Source organism: Platichthys flesus, chromosome 20 (genome assembly GCF_949316205.1).
Source record: "Platichthys flesus chromosome 20, fPlaFle2.1, whole genome shotgun sequence".
Classification (NCBI taxonomy): Eukaryota; Metazoa; Chordata; class Actinopteri; order Pleuronectiformes; family Pleuronectidae; genus Platichthys; species Platichthys flesus.
The window spans coordinates 15,190,831-15,215,105 of record NC_084964.1 but is presented as its reverse complement, the minus strand read 5'-3'; the positions used below and the strand labels follow the sequence as shown (position 1 = coordinate 15,215,105).

Genomic DNA, 24,275 nt, shown 5'->3' with positions numbered 1-24,275 from the left:
TAAAATGATCTGCTCGTTTGAATCATCACTAGACAGGTTTACACAGAAACCAATGGTCCAATATTAACCCGATTGAGACAATCGTCAGGAGTAACTCAAAGCTGGAGAAACAGCATTTCTGATCATCTTGACCTGAATATGGTCAAAGTCAGAATATCAGATTAAGACGTTGATTTGTCTGATTTTTGTCACAAGATGTAAATACGTCTTAATCGTAGTAGGACGTCATGTTGCATTTAAATGAGTTTATAAAGAATATTGTTCAGCAACTCATGTAAACATCATAATAAAGCTAATATCTACGCTTTCAGAATATTTTCGTGTCCACATAAACGCAGAGAAGACTACCTACAATAGATTTATGGTTTTAATTCATTTTTCATCAGCCGAGTGTCTTTTTTCTCTAGATTCAATTTGCTTTTTTCAAGTTAAAGTACATTTTGTGCAAGTTACAGAATAAATCTGTCAACGAGACATGTTCCCGTCGAACTGAGACAATGTTCAGAGGTAGAAACAACTCTGCCCTTTGCTCCAGTGAACTGAGATGCACTGAGAAATTCAAAAGTTGAATGAAATCAAATTCTTCTCCCGAGCACAATCATTCAGGATCAAGGCCAAAGTCAAACGAGTATGTTACATATTAAAGACGTTTCAACTGTCAGCAGAGCAAGTTTTTTCTTTATTTCATTATGACACGTACAACATAACAATCACCCTCTTTACTCCCTCTGTGACTTCCCTTCCCCGTGTGGATCGTTACAGTATTAATTTCACAACAGTATTATGTGGTGAGTGATTATATCCGTTTTTTCAATATTAAAAAGCACTTGTGGTTTAAGAAAAATTTGTGTCATCTCAGCCCAAAAGTATTTAGCCGGTCCAGATTTTCTTTGTCGACCGGTCATGCGAGTTCGTTCCCTGACGTGAACAGAAAACTCAGAACAGTTTGCGTGCATTGTATTGTGCTTCGTTAACTTAGACACCTAAAGAGAGAATAGCATTTTCACAAACAGGAAAACAACATCATAGAGGTCGAGGCCAGCTTTGTTACAGCCGCTTCCTCCAGGGTGACACGTTAATTCATTTCTTTTCCTCTTTAATCTCAACACACTTTTTGTCTGTCCTTGTGCTTCATTTGCTCACCGGCCTCTTTGTCTCCACGTTAAAGTAAAAGCATTGGAGACGTCGCCTGTACTGCCACAGCCCCCCCCCCAGAGAACACAGCCACAGAGAAAAACAACAAGGAGAGTTTTGCTAAAGATCGACAATTCCTCAAAGAACCCACAGTGCAAAGTGCAAAGAGCGGACAAGAAATCACCAATAAATTAAGTTCATGTGCGGGATGGTTTGTTTTCCAACCGGCACAGGCGGGGTCAGCCTCGCTGGTCGAACCCTGGTCCTACATGAGCACACAGCTCTTGGCCCGGTCCTTTCTTATGGGAGCCGGGTGCTCACTGATCTCAGTCCGAGGCGGCTGCTGGGAGACCCGCTTGAGGCCTCGACGTGAGCCCGCACGTTTGAGCTGAGGGAGGGGCCGGTGGATGCGGGACACGGACGCCAGCGTGGTGATGTGGAAAACGTCCCGGACGCTGTTCTCTGAATACTTTGACGTGCACTCTGCGTACGCCACGGCGCCGATCTGCCTCGCCAAGCTTGTGCCCTGCAAACACAGAGAAAGACAGAATGGTTGAGTTAACGTACAAACACATGACTTAAAGGTTCGTTACCTGTTTTCTGGCCACTAGGAGGCAGTAGAAACAAGATGTAAACACAACTATGACATGCAATGACACTTTAAAGTGGATGTTGCTAAGATGTTCGTAAGAAATCGTGCAGTTAAAGAAGGTTATTAAAATTACTAAACAGGTTTTCATGACATTTTGTGGAGAGACATGAACCATCTTTCGGTTTCATTTTGGTCAGTACTAACTTATGAAGGAAATATCTGGCGCTAGCTACTTAATGCTAAATTTGTTCACACACTAGCCGCTAACTTTTTCTCTGTATGTTTTTTTGTTGTGTACAGAGCTTTTTTTCGGAATTCTTCTCCTTGCTGCTGCTGCCGAGAATGAGACTTACTCCCTAAAGTTGAGGGTGAACCGCAGAAAATCATTTTCCTCGGTTTCTTAACCACAAGCGACTTTTTTCACATCACAAGTTTTATTGATTGTTGCCATTAAATATTGAATTATGCAGCTCAAGCATTCAGCTTGTGTTTGCTTATACTCCAACAGTGAGGGACTCAGTTAGCGAGTGGAAATCTAATCCTCAGAGATGTGATAAACAAACTGTGTGTCACAGAAAAGAGACTTTGTGCGGTAGAACTGATCTTTTCTGTTTAATTTAAACTCACTGAACCCCTGAAGTACATGAATCCTCGGTAACTCATTGAAGGCAAATGAAGGATTTACACAACATCCTGTAACAGTTAGCATTTGGCAGGTTCTTTTTTAAATTTATTTTATCATCGCACTTAAAACATGCCCTTAACGTTAGATTTCCTTAACTTCCTTTTGTGGAAATCCCACCATTGTGCCTGGTCAGTTAATGTCTCATCTTAATAAAATACTCATAAGCATGTATATGGCAGATTCTCCACACAGCTGTGAAATATCCAAGTCCAATGTGTGTGACTATAAAACTCAAGTGTAAAACCTCAGATTATTCCCAGTAGTGATTAGCACCATTTTAAAACTGACCTGGTTAAAAATGTTTGTACATTCTAAATTAAAAAAAGGAAACCTAGATAACGTTTCTTTATGACACTGTTTTTTTCAGATTTTATTCACGGCCCAATATCACAAATTACAAATAAACCTAAAGGGGCTCAACAATTTTGACCCCCTTGGTCCTCAGACCCTTGAATTGGACAAAGAAATGTATAAAATGGAGCTTCTCTACTACTACTACTACTACTATGACTATGTGTTTTAGATTCATCAACTGGATCATTTAACCTTTTTGTGGTTAAACATTTGCAGGTATTCAGTATCAGTGTCAGAAAAAACACTGAAGAAGTCGACAATATTCCTCCTCTATGAAGGAAATACTAAAGGCTGCTCTGCCAGGGAGGCTGCATTAATGGTACGTTCCCACTCCTCTGTTTTGACGGCCTTGAGCTGATTACAGCAGAAGTCTCACAGTTGGTGTGCGGCTCATGAACTGTGCGGCTCACTATAGTGCTCATTGTGAATGCTCGCTCATTCACAAGTATTTTCTTTCTTTCTCTCTCTATCTCAAGACCTCTGGGACAAATGGTTGTTTTAGTCAAATGTGGCTGCAGCTACATTCCAGGGAAAACATCCATGTTTTGGCTCAACTTTGACAACTTTTATGCTTAAATACTTGAGACTGTGAAAACTCTTGACGGATCAATTTTGACTTCATTACCGTCGGGACAATGAAGGTCGTTACCTTTGCTGCGTCAGAGGTGTGAGCACATATTCATTTGTTGACAAACGGCTGCCATTTAATGGGGAATTCACATTTACATGAGAATGGGCTATTCAAATTCATGCGTGCCGCTGTTCATCGCTCCAAGACATAAACAAAACAAGTGTATTATCGCACATCCTTCTGTTTGCCTCCCTCTTTGTTCAGTCTCAAGTCTTTTATAATCTTAGTGTTTCAAAGTTTTGTTTATGTGAGGACTGAATGTTTCACACATTGTTGATGCTGAATAACTCAAATACGCTCACCTGTTCGTGGGTGACGGGGATGAGTCTGTGTTTGGACAGCTCCCTCATGACATTCATGTCCGTCCTCATGTCCAGCTTGGAGCCGACCAGCACCACTTTGGCGTTGGGGCAGAACTCCTGCTTCTCACCTTGCCACTGTGAATGAAAAGGGGAACACATGTCAGTGCACAGGGGCCTTATGTTGACTAGAGGATAAAAACGCCATGTGGCCGATAGTATGTGGACACCTGAACTTTTCAGTGTTGTGGTCAATAATGTTTCTATAACAGAATCCAATATATTATTGTTATTGCTGCAGTATCTGTCTACATTCAGTACAGTTCTTTATTAATAGGATTCCATTTTTTAGACCCTACTTTAAATCGCAAATAACAAAATAAAATTCAGAAGCATTTGAGAACCTGAGCTTAATTTTTATGGGGGAATAATGTTTTTCCTGTGTCACATAAAAAGTATTTATTTTGTTTTGTTTACCAAACTGTGTACCAGTGTGAAAGTATTTGTCATAAGGAATACTAACATAATGGATATTGAAAACTAACACTATACAATCCTTTTTTAAAGTTCTGAACTCGCAGCACGTTTATTGCTAAAATAAAAATTCTTCTGACATGAAGACAAGACCAGAAACCACAACCGAAACAAAACAACAGTCAAGTTCTTTCTGCAGCTCCCAGCAGCAGAGACAGACAATAGTCATTACACACCACAAACATGACTCAAGCTATCTCTCTCTTCCCCTCCGTCGCCTTCGTTCTCTCTGAGAGACTCCTTTCATTCTCTCCTCACACCGTGGCACAGGCAGCCACACTGAGCACTGTTGCTCCACTTGTTCTCGCTCACAAAGACATCTCTTCTCCCAGACGCCTGCGCCAGCCGCTGTTGTGCTGCCGTGCAGAAGCGAGCGGTTGCCTCTCGGCGCCTCTCTCCACCGAGCAGCGTGCACCCGGTGAATAAGAGCAATTTCGATGAGTCACAAAGGACCCATGGGACGAGCGGTTTATTGTTTGCGTAATGTTAAGAACTGGTGAGAGTTTTGTCCCAGATAGAGAGCGGAGAGCGAGCTGTCGGATCCGAGAGTCGGGTTTATCAAAGTGTATATTCAGACTTTTTAATAAGTGCACCTGACGTTTCAGTTTATTAAGATATCTGCAATCCAGGAAACCGAACCAGACGAGGAAACAATAATTCCTTTAAAATACAAGATATTACACACGTTTCACACACGTAGTTGAATTTTAAGGCTCATTGTGATATTCTTAGGCTTTAGTCAGTTTAGTTTCAGTGATTCAGTCTTTGGTCCAGACTTAATATTGTATATGATCAACTATTTAATGGATTTTCATTAAATTGCATCCAATACCAATGTTATAGCATGTCCAAAGTATAAGGACAGATTGTCAATATAGTGATTTAAACTTTGTAGGTGTGTGCACAGTGTGTGTTCAACATCACACACACACATGTGTTTGCTCTCCTGCATTTACTTAAAACACACATTTCCTCTGCAGTGTCTCTCTCTTCATACCTGGAAAATGTGCCATTATGAATACAATCTACCGAGATGCAAGCGAATCAGGCTTTTAAATGGAAGATGAACCTCTGTTTGGTTTATTGCATATTGTGCATGTGAACAGCCGTGATTAATTATTCCATTTTGAGCCATGCACTTGGCCCAGTGACCTTTTCATTCCCTTCATAACCTCTTATGCACATGTACCTTTGTGCTTTAGCCCATTTTCTTTAGATCATTAAAATATTTTTTGTTTTCTGCTGCTTTGTGGAGACTCCTCTGAGATCTACTTCACACATTTACCGCCCTCTAAGTTAGAACAGTAATCACTTTGTTGATACTCTTGAACTTTTGATTTCTGCAAAAACCTGCAAAACAGTTTAGGCTGTACTTGTGCCAAAGATTCCCATTTATTTAAAACATAATTAAAATGTTAAATAATGAAACACATTTAGTTTTTTTAAAGAAATACAAAAAAATTATTGGCCAGGTTTAAAACATGTGCTCGGAACGAACCTCAGTCAATTTTTTTAAATCAAGGCTGTAAACCTGTGATTACGATTATCCGGCCTTAGTTACCTTGGAGCTGTTTGTGTTGGATGCAGAAACGAGCGCATCACATCTCATCATCACACAAACATTTGACAGCTCAATCCAATCAGGCAGGAGGATGGAAACAGAGAGGAATCATGCAAAGGTGGAGATACGGCAGCGTTGGCAGAGTGCGAGTCAGAAAGGCCAGAGAAAAAAGGGAAGAGGTGAGAAAATGTTGTGCCCGGGGTTGGAGCATTAGAAAAGGCGAAGGGTGTCAGACTGGGATAACATCTTCAGTTGTGTAATACTCGATAAGAGGGAGATACAGACAGTCTGACATGGGAGATTTGAATGAGCCTTTGAAGAGAGATTGGACTGAAGCGAACAAAAGAGACAAAAAGGGAAAAGGGGCTGTGATAAGGATTCAAGCAGCAGTATAGTAGCTTAGCGATGCTGAGAAAGAAAAGAGCCTCTAAAAAGGGGAAATTGGAAGGTGCAAAAAGGATGTTGGGAGGAAGGCTGTCAGAGAAAAGTGCTGTGGTGTTATTTGAAAACGGAAGATTACAGATGTAAAATAAGCTTAAAAAATACACATGAAAGGAAACGTGATGGCACGTTGTAATTCTGAAGCTTTTGAATTAGATGCTTAGGAATTTACTCGAGGACCAGTTCCATTATTTTGCTGCTAAACTGTGAATAAAGTGACCACTCAGCGTCTCACTTTGGCATCCGCCGCTTGTATTGTGAGGTCAGTGTTTACCCCTGTTACCAAAGGGGTCAGAGGTCAAGTTAGTTCTCAAATGGACCCCCTGAAGTTGTGAGAACTTGCCCTCCATGAAAGATAAAGTGTTTGGTCTTGTATTGGCGATTGTGGTCGATGAGTGATGGTCGCCGACCGCAGGAATGTGCTGGGAAAGAGAAGCCACCGCTTGGTGTTCACTGACCTTTTTCAGCACGCTGTCCATGGTCTCCGGGCGGCTGATGTCAAAGACGATGAGCACGGCGTCCGCGTCGGGGTAGGCCAACGGGCGCACGTTGTCGTAGTAGGCTGAACCTGCGGGCGAAAGGCACACACACACACACACATGAGCAGTGTTTCCAGGTAGATTAAATGTTATTTATAGTCACTTTGCTGACGGGTTAAATTCTGAATGTCAAAGTGAGTCATTACAGAGCAGCTTCGGTGGTAACAACTGTGATTAAAGGATAATAATGATGATTGGGATGAACTCAGCCACTCTGCCGGTGACAGCCAGTGGGTGTTATTCACTGCTTTCAAGGGGCCTCGTCCGCAACCCCGGGGCTGTTTGTCTGGCAGTCTTGAATAAGCCAGCAGACAGACATGTGACAGTGACATAATGAATGGCTCACACAAAGCTTCACCTGGTATTTCAGAATGGCATGTGGTATTGCCCGGGGGGCCCCGGCTGAATTAGGCATTGTGACCTGGGCAAGGGGACACATTCCTTTCTGGGTGGGGGACAGCATTCCCTCTCCATTTCACTCATTGTCTCCGCCACTATACGTGCACAGGGCTTTGGCCACTCAACAAAAAGACAAAAGGTTGAAGAGAAAATTCCCATACTCGTAGAACAGGCCCCTGAATCTGCCGCACGTAGCACAAACACGAAAACACAGTTCACAGTTCCCAAAATAATCCAACGTTTGCAATGAGAAGAATGAAGCAGACTCTTATTTCTCTTGAAAATATATGTGTATTAAATTGATTATTCATTATGATTAAATATTCACTTAAAATACACATGATGTATGTCATAAAAACATAACATTTGTATTTTCTTTTAAAACATGAATAATATATATGTGTAATGACTCAACCTGCACTCAGGGATGTTAATATGGATTTATCTGCTCAAATGTCACTGACTAGAGTGGCACTCAGTGGAGTTCATACCTCTGCCAAGGTCGAAACATCCTAAGCCTGACTGTTTAGTTCTTATGGTAGAAACATAGAAGAAGAAAAGGAAGTGGTCTGGTCAACCGAATTATCTATTTCTCATAAATCAAATCCTAAACACTGGAATATCAAGATCTGTGTATTATAAAATATATGGAATAGGTTTAGTTGCTTGTAGACATGTTGAGAGTGGGAAAATAAATGTGTGGATTTCACAGAGTGGAAGTTTGATCGAATAAGTCTGAAGACACAACCCTCCGTGGCGAAGCGAGCGAATGTAAATCCACACTAACTTAAGGATGTGAGGGTTTTTCTTGAAGCTGCCAAATCATTTCTGAATGTCGACTCCACAACATCAACACACCAGCGGGGCAGTTTACATTTACATGATGTGTGCAGAGACACACGGGCAAATAACAAACAGCCACATTTACCCTCATTTGTGTTGCGCTGTCAAAATCTGGGCCCCAGAGCAAAACGTGTTTGTGTTTCTGTGGTTAAAAAATGTCAAACTGAAAGGCTACAACCATTTTTCCGCTGTCTCTCTGATTAATTCCTGCTGCTGGGTTATACACATGCTACCCTGCGTTCACACCACAGACACTCACACACACATTCACACCAAACACGCACAGACGCTCACTCGCCCTTGTTTCGTGTTTCAGTATTTTGTAGGTGCAGATTAAGTTTTAACATTAACAGCATCATGAAAATTATTAATTCCAGAACAGATTTCTTCCATGATCTCAGACATATTTATTGTTTTTCTCTCTCACGACCCTTTGTTTTGGAATGTCTGCTGCCGTTTCCTGTTTATTATGATATTTCCCACCTTATGTGTTTTACTTCCTGTCTTTGTTGGGTTTCCCACCTTTGTGATAGTATCTCTTTGGTTTGGGTCCTGCTCAGCTTTGAGCCGGTTCCAGACAAATGGGTTAAACACACATACACACACACACACACACACACACACACACACACACACACACACACACACACAAAAGACAACAAGAGTTTTTCGTCTCCCACCTGAAGCCGCGGTCAAATTCTGGGCAGCGGGATGGGACGCTGTAAAACAAGTGATTTGCAGAGCCGCTTTGTCAGCGCTTTTGCAAGTGCACCGGGCCTATGTAGGTTACAGCTATTGCAGACTATTGTTGGTCAGCTGCTATCATTAGAACTCGTGCCGACTGTTGCAAAACACTTTGACAGATGATGTATTTGCGACTAAAGATACCTCAAGAACAGAGAGAAGCACCGCACGACATGAGGTGATTAAGATTTTATCTGCCCTTGAATGCATCAAAAAGTGACTCTGAAAACATAAAATGGAATAAAATAATGATAAATCAAATTAAAGATTAATAATTTTAACTTGAAATGAAATAGATTTTAATAATTTAATTTAATAACACTTGTTTTCTTCATTTAAAGCTTAATTCTTCACCATAAAAACAATAAATGATTATCTCAAGGTCTTCCAAATTGATTTTTGTAGTCTTCATCGGCAGTTAGGAAATTATAAAACAATACAATTTGAATACAGACAGTTTGAGGTTTGATACTTCGTCATAATCTCACCAAACTCCGTCAGCAATAAAATATGAATTCATTTGTATAAAAGAAGTATTTTCTAAAAGAGACTTCAGTTAAATATAGTCAACTTGGGTCTTTAACTAGTTCACCACGCTAGTTCACCACGCGGCCCTAGTCCACCGCCCAGGACCGCGGTGGTGGCTTGTGATGGGCCCTGGTGGGCAGCGGTGGACGTTGACTGAGGACTGGAGTGTTGTCTGGTCTGGATGGTGGATCATGGTCTGGATGGTTGCTGAGCATGGACTGTGCTTGCAACGGGACTGCTTGTAATGTCATGTTGGGGTTGTCCTTCGGGATGTCTACCATCATCAAATGCTGCTAGAGACTTAGATAATTGATGATGTTCTCCTACACGGGGCATCTATTGCACTTCTGTCCGTCCTGGGAGAGGGATCCCTCACATGTGGCTCTCTCTGAGGTTTCTTCATATTTTTACCCTGTTAAAAGGGTTTTTAGTAGTTTTTCCTTACTCTTGCTGAGGGTTAAGGACAGAGGATGTCACACCCTGTTAAAGCCCTATGAGATGAATTGTAATTTGTGAATATGGGCTATACAAATAAAATTTGATTTGATTTGATAAAAAACGCCTCGGATCAGAACAAGTTCCGCCCAAACTTCCCAAAGCAAGGAGAAGAAAAAATCCACAAAGCAGTATCCAGGATAAAACAATAATGAAACTCCATTATTCTTTAATGTAATTTTAAAAAGCTACTTCCTGCGACTCCTTCGCTTTTCCAAGCAGAATTAATGGAAGTTGAAATCTATTCTCCGCTGTACATGTAACGCGTAACAGTTGTAGACGACAACACGGATGGTAAAATGGCTCGTGAATGTTTGTAGATGTACGAGAGCTGTCCAAGGTGCTGATTCCACTGAGCGTTTGTGCCAAAGCGACAACGTCTCGTGTGAGCCGGTGACCTGTGATCACTACTGTGACTAACCGGCTGTGAGGGACACTGTCCTCACATCGCTTCGTCCCCCCCCCCAGAAAAGGACAGAATAAAAACTTGAGTTTGAGTTTAGGTGTTTCTCTCCTCAGGTGTATTCAGTTACTTGGTACTCTTTTTGAAGTAATACTATGCAGTCCTTTATTGTTCTGCCAAGTCCTCCTCTGTGCTGTCAACCAACCCTTTGCCAGAATAAACAAGCATCAAGACCTCTCTGAGATTTAAGTCCCTCTGCGCTTGAATCTCCTTCCCTTCCTCCTCTTCCTCCTCCTCCTCCTCCTCTTCAGTGGTTCCAAAAACCCACACCTGCCAAACCCGGCTCATTAAAAGACGCTGTCAAACAGGTTTCAGTGTGTGTCATCAACCTTCCTGACAACATGCAGGTGGTTGCGTTGATGTCAGGAATGTTTCCTTAAATGGGTATCCATATTTAATGTTGGAAAAGGGCTCATTGGCTTTCTTCATGTTCATAAGAAGATTGACAGCACTTTCATGTCTTCGATCAAAGCAGCGTATAATCAGTTTTTTCATATTAATAACAGATCATGTCCACTTTTATGTGAAAGAGGTTGTTTATGGTGATGAATCCACAGAGAATAATCACCAGACTCTGCAGTTTCCTTCAGCTCTGTGGTTCTTTATTGCGTCTTTTTGTCTTTTAGTGCTTTGGTTTTCCGGCCTCTCTGTTTGGGTTCAATCTCACCTTTCTCAACTGGGTGCAGGAGGCAGTTGAATAAAAACTGAAATAAAAAACTCAAGTACCCACTGTAGCTGGTGAATATAGTGGAGTGCAGCTCAAGAGCCAGATATTGTGTTTTCAGGAGTTCATGACGTTATTGCCTCATTTTGTACCATCAAATAACTAATTAAGACAAAACCAATGAAAAAAAGAACGATCTTTGAGAAGAAATGTTGACTTGCTTCTTTTCTTAAAAGCATGAATTCACAGGGACACACACACACACACACACACGCCTCAAGGTTCCTGTGATGTCAAATAATCCATGTTCAGCGCTCCAGCAGCAGCTAATGCGTATTGATCTGCGAGCCGTTTTTTGACCCTCACAGGGACCTGTAGTACACGGAGCCCCTCGTGGGAAGACCCCTGCTGTTGCCGCAGCAGCACAAAGAAACTTCAACCCATCTGTTTCTGTCTAAAAAAAAAAAACTCTGATTAAGCACCAGCTCATGAACGACACCGGAGAGCTGCACGTAGTTTATCTCCCACGTCGATATTAGTGTCATTTAAATTGCTAAATGCTCGATGGAATTACATATTTGTTTGGCGTTTACATGTTTTTTTGAAATATTTACCGCTGAACAACGTTTGGCACAGAGCCGCTCAGTAGTCAGTGAGTCGTGGTGTTGCTGCTACTGCGACTCCACATGGGGTTGTCATGCCTTTGATGTTTGACGCGTAGAAAAAACCTGCAGCTTCCTTCAGCTCGGGCTTGTTTGGTCGCTTACACACGGCTGAGCATGATCTGTTTGTTCCCTCTTGTCGTTTTATGTAATCCACTTGTGTTCTGCTCTTAACAGATATCAGGCCTGTGTTGTTTTTTTCCTTCCTAAATGTCTTGTGTAATCTCGTCTAAATGGCAGCTTTTAATGGAGCCACGCCGGGTTTTTCACAGTAATGTGACACATGAAGCCAAATCGTGGAGATACTTTGAAAATCTAAATGTGCAGGGCTCCAACGCTGCTTGTTTAAAAAAGAGACACAGGTAATTTTCAAGTTTTACAGTGCACAAGGAATATAATGGCCGGGAATTAATCACTTATTCAAATAAAAGCTCATCTGTTTTCTGCCAATCGACAAGTGGAATTGACTAAAGGTTTCAGCTTCAACCGAAAGTCGACTGTGCAGAATAGAAAACCTGGAATTTCCTGACAACCTGTCACATCATCAAGCGGTGACATGACCAGAAGATCGGCTGTGAGAGTTTCAACAAGTGTCACACACAACATGTGAGTGTTGCTTCTCACAACTTGAATCTGTCACTGTTTTCAAATTCACATCAAGTTTTTTAAGAAATAAATCCTTTGATTGAACTATTCATCCAACTTTGACAAATTAAAGGATAAACCAGTCTTTAAGTCTTTAATCCCTCATTTGGTGCTTTGATAACATGGTCCAACATGTCTCACTCCAAATTCCCACAAGATGAAGTGTGTTAAGACTCCACTCATGTATTCAGGTATTTCTTTAATTCATCTGGATATTCCAGTCTGTTCCGCAAGTTCAGCTCAGAGCTTCTTATGAATAAAGTTTCTTAATGAGCTTTAATGAGCCCCGCTGGGCACGTTTCTTAATTATGGAATGAAGGGAGGGATATTATCTATTCTATATTAAATAATGAAACTCTTGTTAGGGATTACATTTGTTTATGTTTCAGAGATATCTGCTTTTTCTCATTTTTGTCTCAACTGATTATTTAACTGTCCTCCACTGTTGTACTTTGGGAATTGTAATTAGCTGGGATGTGGAGACGATCAGGCTTCATGTTCAGAATTCACAGTGATTCAGAAGGAACACACACACACACTCACACACACACACACACACACACACACCTGGAGTTGTTTGCACAGAAAATCATTATTAATCCTCTCCTATGGCATTTTTGTCTGCCAACTTCCATCACTGCATGGTAATGTTCATTAATATTAAAATCCTGTTTGTCCCAGTTATGCCCTTCTCAAGAAGTAATGCCTTTTTTAAGATTTCCGTGCAGGTCTGAATACCTGAAATATGCAGCACAGTTTAATGCTATTGATTAATGTATTTTTCTTCCACCATCTGAACGTATAAATAATTTGGACCCGCTTGGATGACGCACATCGGCTGCACACCGGTGCTACGGGAGGTGTGGGGACAATACGTCTGTCTGGGAAATAACAAAAGAGAAATTAAGCCAGTACGTGGCTGCTCATTCTGTGAATATCAATTATAATGTCATAGATTTAACTGGAAGGTGTTTATTATTCGTCACATTTTCTTGGTGACGAAAACAATTTGGCCCTGGAGCGTGAAATAGCGTGAAATAGCGGATCATATGATGGATTTCTTATAAATATTAGTTTGGAGTAATAGGCAAGTGACTCAGGAGTCTCAAAGGGCCCTTAGGCTTAAAGTTAAAGGGCCACTTTTACACATGAAGATCTGCTTACGAGTCACACAGAGTGCTGCTCAGCCTGTGGCTCTAGAGGAGCTTTGTCAAGTCAGAGAAAATAAACCCTGAATGTTAATAACTGAAGCCCGGTAGACAAATGTGTGTAAGGTTAAGATCCCCTAACTTCCCCCCCAACGTCCTGGAAGAGCAGTGGCATATCCCTGAAAAACCATTTTAAAAATAGGAAACAACCGTTGAACGATCAGTCTTGACCTTGAAAAACAACTGCATCTCCGTTGTTTTATCTACACACATACAGTTAAAGGTTTATCATATACGAGCAACATCTATTGCACTTCTGTCCATTCTTTGAGAGGGATCCATCTCATGCTACTCTCCCTAAGGATAAGTGGCACAGACGGTATATGTTTGCAGAACTCAAGGAGTTAGGTGCTTCATCTAATTCAAAATTTGACAGAATTTTTGGGAAATTACACAAAGATCATTATCCTCTAGGTTTAATAATCAATCTCAGATGTTAAATATCTCTATCTATCATTCAAGGGCCAATCAAGCACTAGAGGGGACTTGGGGTACTTCTTGAATAGGACAAACAGCCCTTGTAGTTGTCAACAATATGACACCACACATGTTGAAGACCTGTACTGTGTTTCATACTGAAGCCTGTGTTCTTCACTGGGAACGACTTGAAAGGTCTTTGCTCAGGTTATGATATTTTCAAAGCTTCAGTCTAATCAGAAATGCCCAAGTCCGACCAAGGTTTTTTAAGTTTTCCATGTACACAGGGACTACTAACAGAATAACAGGACGGATTTCAGTGAGAAATTCTGTGTGATGTTCTGGCATATTTCTAACTCAGTGGGCACAGAGGGAAGGGGCTGCCAGCGAGCACAGTTTTGCCTGAAATCAGCAGTCATCCTGCAGGATTCCTTAAAATTAATGACAGAGGGAGCCGACTGGCATCTGGGCATCTCCCCCTCACATTAAACCTCCCGGCCCCTGGTGTGATTTCATATGCTGTGAAGTTAGGAGCAGCCTGTGTGCAGCCTGGATCGTGGAACCAGACTCAGAGGAAATGTATGAACCTCTGATCCGTGTTTGTTGTTTATTGGAAACAAATGCTTTGTCCTGCTGCTCCATCACTTCTCCGGCTAGATGGGGGTTCCAAAGGCAAACACACGAAAGAAAAGGAAAGAGACTATAGAGTACTTTGGAAAATAAAATAGAGATTAAAGCAATGATCAAAACTATGTGTATTTTTACATAAAATAAACGTACATTTATGGTTCTGTAGCTTTGTTTAAAACATGGCTCACTTAAAGTTGAATTATGACTGGATTCCCGAAGTCTAAATCCTTTTTCTTTACACAATTCTATAGGATCACCTTGTAAATAATTAAAATACAACATCCCTATTTACAGTGTCACTTCAAATCAAGACATTTGGAACATGTGGTGTAATGGAGGCCAACTTGAGACTGAGGTCGGTTGTAGACGGAATCTGCCATTTATTTGATTTTCGTGTTCAGCGGCTTGCAGCAGCTGAGCCGGTATCGATCCGGTTCCCGTGGTGTTTAACACACTGTCGGCATCGATATGTATTTCATCCTTTTACCGAAACAAGATTAGAGAAAATACAAGGAGGCATCACTCGCGTTCATACAGTATAAAGGACAGGATATCTCTGTACAGTAGAAACAGGGTCACCAGCGCTCTCAGTAATGGCCGAGGTGTTGGGGGGGTTGAATGGAGCGGTCATAGCTATATCTTGCATTATAGATAAGGGATATAGGGGGTCTTAAGTGGATGGAGAGACCCCTTGAGTGCCCTCAGTGTGTTTTTTTGTTTGTGTCTATACAAAGTGCTCTACAACATCTAATTACGCTTTATCCAGTATAGCATCGACTGAGCCTGATAGATATACAGTGTTTATTGTCCAGTCTCCAGGCCGGCATCCATTTTACTTTGACTTTGTATAACAAAGTTAACGATAACATTAATGAAAGCTATTGTGAATGTTTTCATCAGAGAGATATCGTGACGGAGCTATAGCCTAGCAATAGAAAGGAAGCTCTGGCTCTGGCTAGCTCCCTTGCTATTGTCAGTGTTAGCTTGATAGCTCAATAGAATTAGCAAGGGGAAGTTTTTTTTTGGTATATTTGAGGCTAGCCTGCTTCCAAGCTGTAACTTGGAGCATTGGTGAAACTCAATGATTTGTGATTATGATTGTTAAATGTGAGTTAATTGCTAAATTGTGTGGAAACGAGTAAAAAAAGTTTGTATTTAGTTCAAGTAAGAGTCCCGTGTATAAGACACATCTGATGTTGGTGTTACCGTCTCCGTGCTCGTCCAGACTCAGTGTCTCTTTTAGACGGACTTCTCAGTTACACATGCAGCTGAGAGTCTGTCCGTCCCCCGGGATTGAGAGTGGAGACGCATCTAGGCCATTGATTTTCAATGTGTTCTCGGTCTTCTAATGGGCTGCATGGGCAGGAGAGAACCAGAGCAGATTGACCGGAGCGCACGCCTTCGCCATGAAAACCCACGGACACTCGGTTTGTCCTCACTCAGCACTTAGAACTGAGCTCTTCACTTTGACACCATATCGTCTCCTCACTGTCTCTATTTATATATTCTGTCGCTCCCTTATTATCTCAGAGCACTCACTCATACGCTTACTCATACACACAAACACACACACACCAGTGCACATATTAAGCACAAACAGCCAACAGCAACTTGGGCTGAGGAACCAATTCCATCTAGAAAGCCTTGGACACACTTAAGCTGGCATCTGTCATGGAGCCAGGTGCCACACAGATGCTCAGTCAGGGCACATCTGGGTAGTGCTTTCCAGGAGCCAACATTTAATAGGGGTCATGAAAGCTCCTCATGAATTAATGATGGCTTGTTAAGGCGATCTCTGCCAGGGACTCTGTAGACCTAGGATAGATGGAAGGATGGAGGGATGCAACAGGGTGCGCATTGAGAGCGCTAGTGTTTCAATTCATGTCAGGACATGTTCTCAGTGACTCGTCAAGGAAGCATCACAGAAAATCCAGGCTGCATGCCTCAGATCCGGAAGTTGCCTGGAAGGAGTTCAAGAGGCCAAACCTCAAAACATTCCTTCGCCGCTAAATGTTTTTAATTGCATCTTGACCTCATACTTTCACATGCCTCACCTGTGAAACCTGAATGTTTAGTAAACTGGTGTTTTGATGGCGAAAGCTGAGGACGTGAAGCTGCTTTCGGTCGAACGCCAGCTGCAGAGGTAAAATAAACTCAGACTCCCACTGAAATGTAATTTTCTCTGGAGCAACAGTAAAATGCGGAGGTTCCTAATGAGTCCAAATTCAAACCCTGGTGTGTGTGTTTATGAAGTTGTTAATTACTCAGCTTAATAAGTAATTATTTTACTGAAACATAAACCAGCTTAAGCAGCTTTTTTTCAGACCTGAAATAAAAGATTTTGTTGTCATTTGAGGCAGTGGAATGAAACCATTAAAACACACTGAGAAAAATGACATGGGAAATTTAGACATCAAGCAGATAAAGAATGAATCCAAAGATGGTTTCTGTCTTTTTAGGTGGTTCTTATAAAACTGTTGTTTGTTCAAGGCCTCATGTTGACTGTAAATTTGATTTAAAGTAGTAATTTGAAATTGAACGGGGGGCAAATTGACAACGGGGTGTAATTGACAACTAAGAACGACTTGCGATTGGTCCAGCACATGTATCGCGATTATCAATGCGCAGAGGAGCTGTGTTTTTGATTAAAGTCAATCAAATATCCACTCTCCTTTGTGCTCTGTTTTGATTTCCTCCGACTCCTTAATGTTAAAATGCTCCTTTACGATCACCTGCTATTCACTAGCCGTGTCACTGATAAAATGAAAACATTAATTTTAACCACCTACATGTGTGATCTACTTATATGATCCACTTACTTTCCCTCCTATAAAAGCACTAATTCATTTTCCGCTCTTACTGCTTGTTGCTTTGTAATTACCGTGGAGTACAGAAAAAATGGCATCTGGGGGCATATTCATAATTAGCAGCAGACGATTAAGTAATAATGTAAAGGTCAGAACCCGGAGTCTGTATTTTAATGCAATGTATGACCTTTTGAAGCCTCATGTTGGCAAATTGGTGGATAATTGCTTCACACAGATGCTTGTGAAAAGTGTATTCCTTTGGGCTAAAGTCTCGGGCTCTACACACACTCGCCGAGTCGCAATCGATGCAAGAGGAACTAAAGAAAAGATAAAGATGAGATCGCACCGGCAGATAACAGCGGCACAAACAAAGACACCTGATCCATCCTTTCGTAAAGATCATTCGTTGATTCATTGCAGGATGGTGAGCCAGATGCAAATCAATCAACAGCAAAAATTCTTCTCTGCACCAAGAGTTGTTCCTTTTTTTGGGGTGGTGGTGGTGGTTGGGGGGGTGGGGGTTGTCACAGCACATTAAGAAAGATTAGAGTGAGCCATGTGTGGTATCTGCCAGGATGCAGCGGGGAAAGGAGTGCAGGGTTCTTCAGAGGAAATGAGAAAAGGATTGAGTGAGAAGTGAGGGAGGGACATAAAAGACAGACAAAGAAAATGCAAGGTAAGCTAATCAAGTGCAGGAGTGCTGAGAGGGCACTGCCCCAATACAGTGGGACTCCTGACCTTGAGAGGAATAAGACCGGTTGGAGGTTGGCGGGCGGGCTGGTTATGAGAAAGAACCGATCGAATTAAAGAAAGGAGGAGGAGGAAGACAAAAGTGCAGAGAAGAGCAAAATGAAACTGTTTTATAGCACATGTGGACGGGATCAGGTTTTCTTGCGGTCTCAGTAACCCCTTACTCATCAATGCACAACAACAATGTTGTGTAATCATAATAAATAAATAACTATTTGGTTTTATAGTGATTTGATGTAACAATTGCCTTGAGGTGGTTATTCCACAAGGTCCGTTGCACATTATACTTAGCAGAGCACATACCGCCGCCAAGCCGGGTAGTTTTCTTAAAAATCCACATTTACTTTCACTTCATCCAGATTTTTATTTGGATCTGCATCAATTTGTTCACGATCATAAATATCAGTCCCCTTTTTTCAAGATCAATGAATTATTGTCTGAGAAATCAGCACAAAATGTTTCCAAAGAAGATTTCTGTTTCAAACTCATTTTAGCATTATATCTGAAAACGTTATATGCAGGTTGGAAAAACAACTTAGCCAATTTTACTTGGTGTTATTAAGGCCCATCAACACCAGACTATGACACAGTTTATTTTTGCCCCACTGCCCCTGATGCAGGTCTTCAGGCCCTGCAATACTTTAACCCCTTGTTTCAACAGAACACCAGCAAAGTCACAATAAAGCCCTTGAACAGTCTCAGATTTTATCCCGGATTGTGCAGAGGTAAATGACGGGAGAAGATCATGTGATGTGATCCAAAGCTTCCGAGAGCAGTTTCCAACTGGGCCTTGGAGAGACGCGGGTGTTTCGATGACCAAGAGTAAATGTCATTTTGACTCACATGGCTCAGATTTCTCAGTAGCGAACCGGCGCTGCCCACAGCAGCAGATGAAAGACAGAAAAGGAAAGAGGTGAAGGCGGCAGAAAGATTAAGAGAAGAATGAGGGGTAACAGAGATGTACATGCAGGATACGGAGGGGGGGGGATTTAGTTTGACAGGAGGAGAGAGAAAACGAGGACAAGAGTTTAACCTACGAGGCAGGGAGTCCGAGAGCGAGCGTGTTTGGATGTAAAGGGAGGAGGCAGGAGGTGGAGGAGGCGGCGGGTGGTGCAGGGGAGATGAAGAATGGAGGAGACAGGGAGCAAGTGTTTGGTGGCACAGAGAGCGTCTGATTAATTAAATCCACTGTTTGTTTCTGCACAATGAGCGAGCTCGTCCAAACACTGGCTCCTCTCCGTGGGCACATGCATCAGGGTTGCCAGGTCTGCTGCTTTCCCACATGTTGATGTTTCTCTGCCTGATGTTTGCGTGGACCTATGTTCCATAGCAACAACAATTAAATTATGCATTTATACTGGAACCCGATTGATATGGATTTTTCATGGGCTCTATGCCGTTAGTGATATTAGGGGGTAAAAGATTTCTGTAATTGAGGCTTGACATATGAATGTTCTACGAAATAATCAAAAGCATTTGTATGTTATAATGATGAATATTGCTTAATGCTGAATGTTTATGTTCTGTTATTATATGACATTTTTATTATTGTAATTTTTATCCTTAGATTTTTCTCCCTCCTGTTCATGGCATGTGTATAAGAGCATAAGTGTATTGTTTTGTAAAACACTGATATGAGCGAATAAGTAAATATAAATAAAAAGGAAACTACAACCTAATATAAAAAACATGAATATTATAGAGAAAATAAACGTTATTTTTTCAAATATAACATTACATAAATGCGGATCTTTTCTGAATTGCTTTTTCTGTAAATGAAAGTTTCTATATTGGCTCATATCAGCAAATAGGTACTGATATGTATGTGAAAGGCTCATATCATCCAGCTTGTATTAGACAACAGATTAATGGGTCCAGCTCCAGTTTATAGCCACATCTTGACAAACTGACTCTAGATTGGGGTGTACAGCCATCTCCTAATCCCAGCTCTGGTGTTTGGACTGGTTTTGATTGGCCATTGTTCTGGTTTCGTCACACAGACCTGGTACCTGCTCGTCCTTCACCTTCTTGTGTTCCTCAACTATCTCTACTTATGTCGGTTTCTGTGGCTTCATTTGACTCAGCCTGTCCTTTCAAACACTGTGATGATGGTTGCAGATGAAAACACAACAGATTTCTCCATAACGCCGGTTTGACGTTGGAGTTTCGGTCACCGACTCACTCCCGCTGCTTTGGTTCATGCTTCATGCTTTTGGCTGACACACAAACAGCACACACGCTGGCACGACATACACATACACACAAACACACAATCTGAATGCTTGCAAACATTCGCCCGGCTGTCTCTCACGCATGCCTGCACACGCCTGCGGATACACACATGCGCCACACACACGCACACTAACACACACACCAGAAAGTATCTACATCCTCAAACAAAACTGTGATTGCATAAGAAACAGTAAATGTTGGAAAGGTAATCCCCCATCGAGTCATTAGTCTGAGGAGGCAGGCCCCAGAGGGGAGTGTTGCAATACTGATTAGGAGCCAGAGCACCTGTCCCATGACACAGACCCAGAATAGCTGGTGGGGACGCCGCGAGGCAACGTGGACGTCAGCGGCTCGTGCGGAGCTGGAAGAAACCAGTTCAGGTGTGACACTGATCACATGCCAGAGTCTAAACCATTCAATGTTTTAACAGAAATAAATATAGTTTTATGAAAGAGATAGCTGAATATCTTTTAGTAGATAGGCTTATTTGCTTTTCTTCTTGAAGATTGACTCCACTTAGGCCACAGCCAGCTAGCTTAGCTTAGGATAAACCATAACTGTATTTGTCCAAAGGTAAAAAAAAAGTTGAAGTTGCATTCACACCAAATTGCAAATTCCATTCTTTTAATATTCAAATTCTTGCTCTTACACTTTTGTTTTGTACTTAACAATCAAATGTGATATAACCTGTTAAACAGTTTAGTGCTGGAAGGCAGATATTGTTTCCAGCTGTTATCCTAAGCTAAGCCAAGCTACTCTGCTCTGTACTTCTATATTGTTTCCAAAATGGTTGAATTATTATTTGAAGCTCTTTTCAGTCTCAGTAAAATTAACATAATTTATAAGGTATAGTAAATATAGATATAGATAGCTATAGCGTATAGATATAAATATAGATACAGATAGATATAGCATGTATATAGAGAGCCTGTAGATGTAGATATAGTCTATATATACATTGGAATATAGATATATAGATAGCCTCTAGATGTAGATATAGAAATTCTAGTAAAACAAGTAGAACACCATTAATACATTCAGTATTAATGGTTGTTCCTGTGATTACTCTGGTTTGAATCTTGGTCAAATCCGTTATTAAGCATGTTCTTGTTAAAAAGTATAAAACATCAGCAGATGTGTGTGGACAGAAATAGATTCTTTGTTAAATTGTATTTATGAAGAAAGGTGCGGCTGGTTTTCAGAAACATCTTAAATCTGATTCACACAGGGTCACACCTGGGAGCGCTCGGTCCACCGGGTGCCACCTCGTCTTTGTCCTCACAGATTCCATTCATATGACTGAACAAACTCCTGAATGGATCAACACGCTTCACACACACAAGAACATGAATTGAATTGTTTCTCGTGGTGGAGTAAATTACTGGTTAAGCATTCCCATGGTGCAATTGTGATCCACCACACAGCTCAGTGTGAGAAAAGAGTGTGTGCGTGTGTACGTGTGTGTGAGTGTGTGTGTGTGTAAGCGTGTGACACACACACAACCAGTAATTTGAAATGGGTGTTGTACAAACAAAGTGGAGCGGCCTCGCCCACTGCAAACCGACCGGCAGCACCAGCCTCAGCAGCTGCAGCTCTTAATCTCCAGCCCGTTGAGCAGGTCTGTCTGTCTGTCTGCATGGGTGGAGGCTGATGCCGTAAAGCTGCTCTTTGGTTGAGTGTGTGTGTGTGCGTGTGTGTGCATGTGCATGATTATGTGCGTGTGAGAGAGAGGGCAAGTTTTAGGGTGTTGTTGTGGGAGTGAAATGCAAAAAGGGCCTGGAGCTCGAGGGAGAAAGTACAAGAGACGGAAGGAATCTGACTGTCCGAGTGTCTTAAAAAATGACGATTATGACATCAGAGCTCACATGTTAGTCTTAACTTAATCTGAGATCAGAATTTACAAACTCAAAAGATAAAAATCGACATATCTCCCCACAGGAATGAACTTGGTCTGTGATTACAGTCCAACATGAAGCCAGTGGGATACATTTGTAAGTGTTGTTTATGCTGTGGCAGCTCGTCAACACAACACAACGCTTCATGAACACAGATATTAGACAGTAGAAACATCCGGCGGCTCTCAGCGCTCTCACAGTGGCAGCTCGTGTGTGTCTGTGGCCCACACAGAGTGGATGTTGTCGGGGCGCTCTGAGGAGTCAGCGTGACGCGGCTCACCTCTCAGCGCCCTGGCATGATAATCCTGCCACGCCAGAGCAGAGGTGAGATGGAAAACCAACAACCCCAAGTGCGCCTCACCTGACGTGTCCCACATGTTGAGCTCGATCCTCTGCTTGTCGATCTCGAAGCTGGCCGTGTAGTTCTCAAACACGGTGGCAACATAATTCTGGAAGGAGAGAGAGAGAGACGTGTGTGAGGCTGAAAGTAGATCAGAGCTCAGGGGTGGGGAGGTCATCCACGAAGTTAATGAGCAATCATTGAGAATCTAAATGGAAGGATATGAAGATAATATAATGACTTCAAATATCTGTTGTGCAGAGAATGGGGATGTGTGTATGTGTGTGTGTGTGTGTGTGTGTGTGTGTGTGTGTGTGGGGGCGTGCATTGAAAGGTAGATGAGGCCAATTCTGAGCTTTGACTCATCTCCAGATTCAGAAATTTAGGTCAACGAGTTGTGATTTCATTATTCTTCAGAGGTTTTCACGTGAAAAACAAATGTGGTCCATCGCAGTGACTCAGGCAACTGATTTTAAACGCATTACATGACAAAAAATGACATTTCCTAAAGTTATTGAAAATTTACTTTGAATACTGGCAAAACCACAACACAGATTTAACAGAACAATTTTGATTTCTCACTGAACAATGTGTATTAGCATTAAAATATCAAATGTTCCTGATAACTTCAACCTGTATTGTGTGTTGTGTTGATTTTTATTAGACCAAAATCCAAGTCCAGCCTTGAATATGCAGGAATAAACTCGTTCTTGTGTGAATTCTACTGTTTGAATTGGACATTTTCCGGGTTTCATTCGATGTTTGAATCCTGCGACAGGGGGGTGAGCGGGTGACTCCGTGTGTTCTCAGACGCAGCTTGTTGTGCTCAAATTACCGCTGATCCGATCCCTCGGTGTTTCCGTGCCAGACGGCTGATGCGCAAAAAGGCGCACAGATGAGCCCAGATTTGTGCGCACAGCTGAATGAATCTGAAGGGGATGAAGGTGACGATGATGAGGATGATGACGACTTTTTTTTTATCATTTCGACTCAGGGTCCGGACGAGCAACATTTAATCTAGCTCATTTTTTTATATCGTAAAAGACAAGGAGCCAGATGGAATCACGTAAAGATAAAGAGAGATGAGACCTTTCTTTCTTCTGGATGAATCTACAGACTGTCAGTGATACTAAAGCGGGAACTCACAGGAGATAAACCGAAATGAAAACAACTGTGAGTTCTCAGCCGGTTCCCAACTCGTGAGGTTTGGAAGTTTTTGGGGTGTAAATGTCATGACGCGCGGCGGAGGCGTTGTGGCTCAGCGTGGTTCCTGGGACTTTACGCACTTGTGCCGCAGTCCCTCTTCATCACACACAGCCTCTTACCTCCGGGTACGAGTCCTTGGCGAAGACATGGAGGAGAGCCGTCTTCCCACACTGCGTATCCCCGACCACCACGATCTTACAGCGCTGTAATCCTTTGCTCTCCATGGTGCCCCCGGGTATCACTCAGCTCCTCTCTCTCCTCTGGTCATTTAGCTCCACGCGGGTCGAAGGTGGAAGAGACGAACTGATGGGGATGTGTTTTTCCTTTTTCTCCTCAAGAGTCGAATAAAAAGTTCAGCTCCACGGTTCGCGGTAGTTTCGGCTTCATGCGCTGCGCACTGCTGCGCGCTCCCGCTCCACCGGTGACACTGATGACACCTGGCAAGCCAGCGTCATTGCAGACCAGTTTCCTTTTGGACGTTTCAAAATAAAAGCTTAAATAACTCAACCTACCCTCATAATACTTTACTCAAATGTAAAGTAATTGATATGGCCAAAAGTAAGATCAATGTGAAATC

General features: G+C 42.0%; 1 protein-coding gene across 1 annotated transcript; it reads right to left on the bottom strand.

Annotated features, from left to right (window-relative positions):
- Positions 1-633: 633 nt before the first annotated feature.
- LOC133931958 (rho-related GTP-binding protein RhoN-like) lies at positions 634-24,124 on the bottom strand. The gene is made up of 5 exons (XM_062378930.1): positions 23,818-24,124; positions 22,514-22,601; positions 6,690-6,799; positions 3,699-3,833; positions 634-1,660 (listed from the first exon to the last, which is right to left on the bottom strand). The coding sequence occupies exons 1-5, from the start codon at positions 23,920-23,922 to the stop codon at positions 1,400-1,402; spliced, it is 699 nt and encodes a 232-aa protein (XP_062234914.1). The 5' UTR covers positions 23,923-24,124; the 3' UTR covers positions 634-1,399.
- Between the last annotated feature and the right edge of the window lie 151 nt (positions 24,125-24,275).

Bases quoted from the DNA above. Each gene is read 5' to 3' on its own strand.
- LOC133931958 (XM_062378930.1), bottom strand. From the start codon at position 23,922: ATGGAGAGCAAAGGATTACAGCGCTGTAAGATCGTGGTGGTCGGGGAT. The intron at 6,800-22,513 runs GTGAGGCGCACT...TTTCGCCCGCAG, and splicing joins CAACATGTGGGACACGTCAG to GTTCAGCCTACTACGACAAC. The intron at 3,834-6,689 runs GTCAGTGAACAC...TTTCATTCACAG, and splicing joins TGGACAGCGTGCTGAAAAAG to TGGCAAGGTGAGAAGCAGGA.